General features: G+C 51.9%; 1 protein-coding gene and 1 long non-coding RNA gene across 5 annotated transcripts in view; one reads left to right on the forward strand and one right to left on the reverse strand.

The window, feature by feature from the left end:
* Positions 1–330: 330 nt before the first annotated feature.
* The window catches only part of LOC108314673, a 15,405-nt gene continuing 9,988 nt past the window's right edge, over positions 331–5,747 (forward strand). Inside the window, exons 1-2 of the long non-coding RNA XR_001829593.2 lie at positions 331–534; positions 3,552–3,555. This is a non-coding gene — a long non-coding RNA (uncharacterized LOC108314673). The remainder of the gene's footprint in view (positions 535–3,551; positions 3,556–5,747) is intronic.
* The window catches only part of MTHFSD (methenyltetrahydrofolate synthetase domain containing), a 25,491-nt gene continuing 20,734 nt past the window's right edge, over positions 991–5,747 (reverse strand). For all 4 annotated transcript variants that reach the window (XM_017543670.2, XM_017543667.2, XM_017543669.2 and 1 more), the window contains one exon: positions 991–2,585. In XM_017543670.2, coding sequence (XP_017399159.1) covers positions 2,115–2,585 — 471 coding nt within the window. In that variant the 3' untranslated portion in view covers positions 991–2,114. The remainder of the gene's footprint in view (positions 2,586–5,747) is intronic.

The following is a 5,747-nucleotide window of genomic DNA, read 5'->3' on the forward strand; positions in this document are numbered from 1 at the left end:
AAAACCACACAAATGTTAATACAGGCTCCTGGAACACCAGCACCTGTGTGACAGCCCTCCGCTCACCTGAGGGGTGGAGTCACGGTAAGAAGACCCTGGGGTCCGCAGCCGGGTGTGTCCCATGTTTTCCTGAGCAGCGTGGTGGGACTGCAGGGTGGAGCCATGAAAGGTGGAAGCCAGGGGTTTGGGCTTCCTCCTGAAGCTGAGAATGCTTTTCCAGAAGCTAGAAACAAGCTGTTCTACGCACTTCTTCCTTTTTAGTATTAATTGAAGCAAGAACTGTCCCCACAGGCCTCCCTGGAAGGACAGGACAGTGAAAGGTGTGCAGGCTGACGTGTGTGGGGGATTTTATTTTAGGTGCTTACTCTAGTTTTTCTTAGACAATGTTCCACAAATAGAAAAATGAGGAACTCTTTCAGATTATCTGTATATCAATACGCCTGAATTATTCTGGCTAAAGTGACAGAAAAACCCAGCAGTCTGGCTTCCCTGACTGGTAGAACGCCGCCGTCTGAGGGTGGGGTGGACACAGGAGTTCCAGTGGTAGAGTCAGAACCCAGCTTCTCCCTCTCCGGTCCCGTGGGTCCATTCCCAAGTCCTGTCTGTCCTGCCTTGCTCCTGTCTGCAGGAGCTGTTCCTGCTGTGGGCAGGGCAGGGAGTGGACAAGGCGGGGCTGACTCACTGGCCCTTCTCCTGGAGTTGCTATTCTAATGGCAGCAGATCCACAGGGAAAAAGTAAACAAAAAACAAATGAAAATCTTTCAATAAAAGAAGTATTCTTAAAAAAAAAAAAAAAAAGGCAGAAAAGATGAGGAGTTCAGTGAGACCAGCTGACTCCTCTGAACTGGGCGCTGAGTCAGCCTCTGACACTGAGCCGAATGCCCAGTGACAAACGTGACCAGCCGTGCGGGCAGGGGTGGGGCCAAGGACACAGCAGGCCCAGGGCGGTACTGTCAGACGCTTCCACTCCCTCACTTCATTCATGACAGCTTGGAAAGGAAACCGGTATTTAATGAGCAAATCTAAGGCTGCATTTTCTTTCCAAAGTCTCCACAGGATTTTCATGGTAAAACCAATGAGAAAATGCCCTTAAAATGCCCTTTCAATGAGAAGACCAAGTGTCCTGAGAACATTTTCTTTTAACTGCACGCAAGGGCTCCCCTCTTGAGGCATAATAAGGTGCTTAAAATAACATTCAGTAAAACCCTCTGGCTAAAAACTCAATTTTCAAAGCATATACATTTAAAAAAAAAAAAAATCTCCGCTTAAATGCTTATTTTGACTTGGTGCCCAGGATCAACTGCAAAAAGCCTTCTGTTGAGAAAGGACCCTTCAGCCAAACTCCAGCTGGTGTTTCAGAAACAGAACTGGAGGAACAAAACCCATAAAACATGAGGCACTGGGCAAATGTGATGTGAGCTGGGATGAAACCTGTCCCCCCAGAGCCAGTCTCTCCACAGCACAGAGCTGCTCCCGTGCAGGCAGCTGGCTGAGGACCTGGCGTGTGTGTCCACAGAGGGAGGAGCGTGGCTGGGGAGGTGACCAGGGGAGGTTGGCTCCCCAAAGTGTGGCCTGAGAATGGAGCTGAGCTGCAGCAAATGCTTTTTACCCAGGGGCGGAGCTCCTTGGGCTCCTGCCCAAGGAAAGGAGCTTGATGTGAATGGAGCTCTCCCTGCAGTGCTGCCAGCTCAGGAGCCTGGAGCCCAGGGGCACCCTTCTGTGCCAGCATGAGGTCCCTGTCATGGCCTCTAGGAAGCCAGCTCCTTTGTCCATCTTTTGTTGAGGCCACCCTGCAAACCCGAGATCACCTTCACACTTCCCACACCTGCTTCGCTGCTCACTCAGTCCCTGGCCCATCTGCTGTGTCCCTCCAGGGAAATACAAACTGGCTCAAGGCCTGCACGAACAGGGGGCTGCAGCCTCCTGCGCGCTGTGAGATGCACTGCGAGCTGGCTTCCCAGCTCACAGGAGGTCCTGGGAATTCACTGAGACCCGAGCAGCTCACACAGAGGCTCCATCACGTCTCGCCACACAGGCCTCGAGTGCCACGGGAACCGGTGCGGCAGGTGATGCGGATGGCGAACCAGCAGTGGGCTCTGTGGCTTTCCATGAGGTCACTTGTCCCTCTGCTGCCTGGCCAGCGCCACCCTCAAGGTGTCAGTGCCCAGGCGCAGGCCCTGCAAGCAGGAGATGGCCTGCTGGGCTGCGGCTGCGTCCTGGTAACGGAGGAAGGCCCTGTGCCGCCGGCCCTCCCTCGTGAGCTGCAGGGGCACGGAACCGAGTTCCCGCAGGGCTCTCTTCAGATCACTCACACGGGCATCCTGGGGGAGGTTCCCAACATAAACATCGGCTGCAAGCGGGGCACCCTCCCCTAGTGGGGAGCCACAGGCTGCCTCCATGGAATTGGCTTCTGGCCCAGGTGTGTCCTGGGGCCTTCTGCCAGCACTCCAGGGCACCGTCTGCTGCCGGCCTGGTTCCGGAGGATGCCGGTGCTCACCCTGGAGGGTGACATCCTTCCCAGCCTGCTGCTCTCGGGCACGGAGTCTCCTCAGTACTGGGATTTTCTCCATCATCTCCCGGCTGATCTGAAAAGTAAAGCAGTTGCAGGTGTTCTCAGGGACAGAATCACAGGGGTACCTGCCACACATCTGCCAGCTGTGCTGCACACACAAGCTATGCAGAATGGTCTAACTCAGCCCTAGGAACATGGGACTCACACCATCCCACCCACTGTCTCACAGACCATGCCAACCAGTCTGTAGCTCTGCCAAACCCCACCCCCGGCTTAAGGAAAATCAGCACTCACGGGGGCTCTCTAGAGCATCTGCCCACATGCTATGGAGGTTGCAGGATCGGGCCTCCGTTTTTCTCCAGGCCCAGAAGCAGAAAAGTGAAGCTGGGGCTCTCTGCTCAGGCCTCCTCCCCAGAAGAGGTGCCTCAGTTGCTATTACTGGGATTACAGGGCCACAAAAGGCAACTCCCCTAATGGCCCTCTTCCCCCGGAAGAATATGGACTGCCTCCATGTCTGCCCCTTACCTGTGCCTTTGGGTGGGATGAGGAATTTAAGAGGTGTACAAGGGTCTCCTCTCCACTGAAAGAACATGACTTAAGGGTCAACCCCTTCAATGCAGAGCCAAAAATGCAGAAACAAGGCAAATCTGAAACACGGCTTTGAAAATACTTCCTAGGCATGGGTCATTCAGCTATGAAATCAGCAATACTATGCAAAGCTTAAGTCTCAATTGTATGGGACTTACAGACAAAGGACATTGTTGGCTTTATCTAGATTTTTCTTATCAATCAGCTACTGCAGCGGGCCCCTTGGAACAGACTGGAACTGGCTGGATGCAGCCTAAACCAGGAAGACCTGAAGACTTTGTCCTTGTGGGACAGTCTGCACTGGGAGCTGCCTATGGGTCAGGACAGGTTGGGTGACACCTGGACCACCATGCCCTGTGCAGAAAAGAGACACTGCGTAGTCCTTTCGGACAATTCTCATTCTTTAGAGATGCTTTTTATCTTTCTTTTGGGCACCAAGCTTTCACATGAGCATGGTCACCAAGAGGCGAGCTGTGGTCACCTGCAGGCCTCCAACAGAGGTGAGTATGTCCCAGTATGGGGCAGCACGAGTTAGAGAACTGCCAACTGTTCTACAAGACTAAATCATTCAGCTAGTATCAGTGTTCTCATGACATTCAGAGTAACATGCAATTTAGAGCCATGGTTCTTATCCTTGGCAGGGTGAGAGAGGAACCTTTGCGAGGAGCTGGGGTCCCCTCCCAAGAATGACTCACCCACAATTTTCTGTACAATTTCCCAGGGTCGATAAAGACCATTCATGTGCCTCCAAACTGCAAGAGGTGCAGAGGCCCCAAGTTAAGCATCAATACATTCGAGTGATAAGGATACGCACACACCTAAGAGCAGCCAAGTGCGTTCCTGCAAACCTAAAGGCTCTCAGTCCTCTGCAATCTCATACCTGGCTCTGTCTCCCAGTGCTGGGTGGAAAGTAACCTGCCCTTCCTGTTAAAGCCTTTGCTTTGGTAAGAGTCTCATGGCGGCATGCTGCTGTGCTCCCTGGCAGGTGGCAGGCCCGTGGCCTCATTTTGGTCTTGAACGGCAAACAGACTGTTAGCTGTCATAGAAAGGCTCTACAAAGAAAGACTTTCTCCCACATTTCCCACTGTTTACATACAAGGGAAAACAGCACATGTCTATGCCATGAGCACAGCAACAATGTGCCTTCCTGACCCAGAGGCACTTCTCTTCCACAGGGCCCTCTGCCATCCTGACAACTCAAGGAGCAGTAGCACACAAGCTCTGGGGCCCAAGGAAGCTCAAAGACAACCCGAGTCCAACCAACCCCACCTCTTTCCTCACCTCTATTCCACCTTCTCAGAAACTTCAGACTTTTGTGTTCTTTTGAGACATTTGAAAATAAAGTGGTCATCACTTGATTTTGAAGAATGTTTTAAATTACCAGATTTAGTATTGAGAACAGATGATAAAATTTAAAGCTGCAATGACGATGAGAGAAAAAGTGTGGCTATGCATTTATCTGGAAGAACTCAAAGCTACGTGGCTCTGAGTACAGTGCCAAGATCCTTGAGGTGAGGGCATCCCGTGGGGTGGGGGTGAGATAGGGGGTACAGTGAGGCATAGGGGTTTGGGGGCAGGCTGCACCCTCCAGGTAAACAGTGCTCTTCTGACGGGGTCCATCAGGAGCTGCCCCAGCCCCGTCACCTGCCCCCTGAGTTACCTCCCCTCCCATCTATGTCCTGTAGCACCTCATTCTTGGTCGAGGCTTCACACTTGGGTTTTGCAGCAGAAATGTTTTGAAGCATGCGTGGGAAAATAAATATGTCCTTCCATGTGCACTGCAGAGAGCTCTTGTATTCTGCCAGCAAGTGTACAATCTGCTGAGGAATAATGAAAACATTTTAACCACACGTGCTGAGCTAAGTGGACAGCCACGGCACCGACACACTGGCATCCACAGGGGGGTCTTCAGAATGGAAATGTGAAGCGTGTTCCATTGAAGTAAAATCGCTCTACTCATCAGCAGTGCTTTGGGGAAAGGATGACTAGGCTTCGCATCGGCTCCCTCCTCCACCAGCGCTAATGAAACCATCTTCATGGCTGTGGGCGGCCTCACCACTCCACCAGCTGCTGGCCATGTCTGCAGCCTGTTGGACAGCCGGCCCAGTCCCTGCCACAGCTGACAGAGAGCCTCCTGTGTGCCACGGGGTGGCTGGACAGCCACAGTCACATGAGTCCAGGCACTGCTACTGTTTCCTGGCTGGCAATGAGGACCAGTTGTTATATTCTGTCAATTTGCCATGTGAAGTGAAACATTTTGCTTCTTTATCAAAGGTGAGGAAACAGTTTTGCCTTTCTATAACTAATCCTATTCTAAAAAAAAAAAAAAATCAACTTTAAGTTAAAAAACCTGTCCCTTCATATTCAAATATGAATCCGAAATCTGACTCTCAAGATTTCTGATTGAAAGTCGGAAATCTGCTCAAAAAGCAGAAACTTGGGGCCGGGCGCGGTGGCTCAAGCCTGTAATCCCAGCACTTTGGGAGGTCGAGGTGGGTGGATCGAGACCATCCTGGTCAACATGGTGAAACCCCGCCTCTACTAAAAATACAAAAAATTAGCTGGGCATGGTGGTGCATGCCTGTAATCCCAGCTACTCAGGAGGTTGAGGCAGGAGAATTGCCTGAACCCAGGAGGCGGAGGTTGC

Source organism: Cebus imitator, unplaced genomic scaffold (genome assembly GCF_001604975.1).
Source record: "Cebus imitator isolate Cc_AM_T3 unplaced genomic scaffold, Cebus_imitator-1.0 Scaffold159, whole genome shotgun sequence".
In the NCBI taxonomy this organism is placed as follows: Eukaryota; Metazoa; Chordata; class Mammalia; order Primates; family Cebidae; genus Cebus; species Cebus imitator.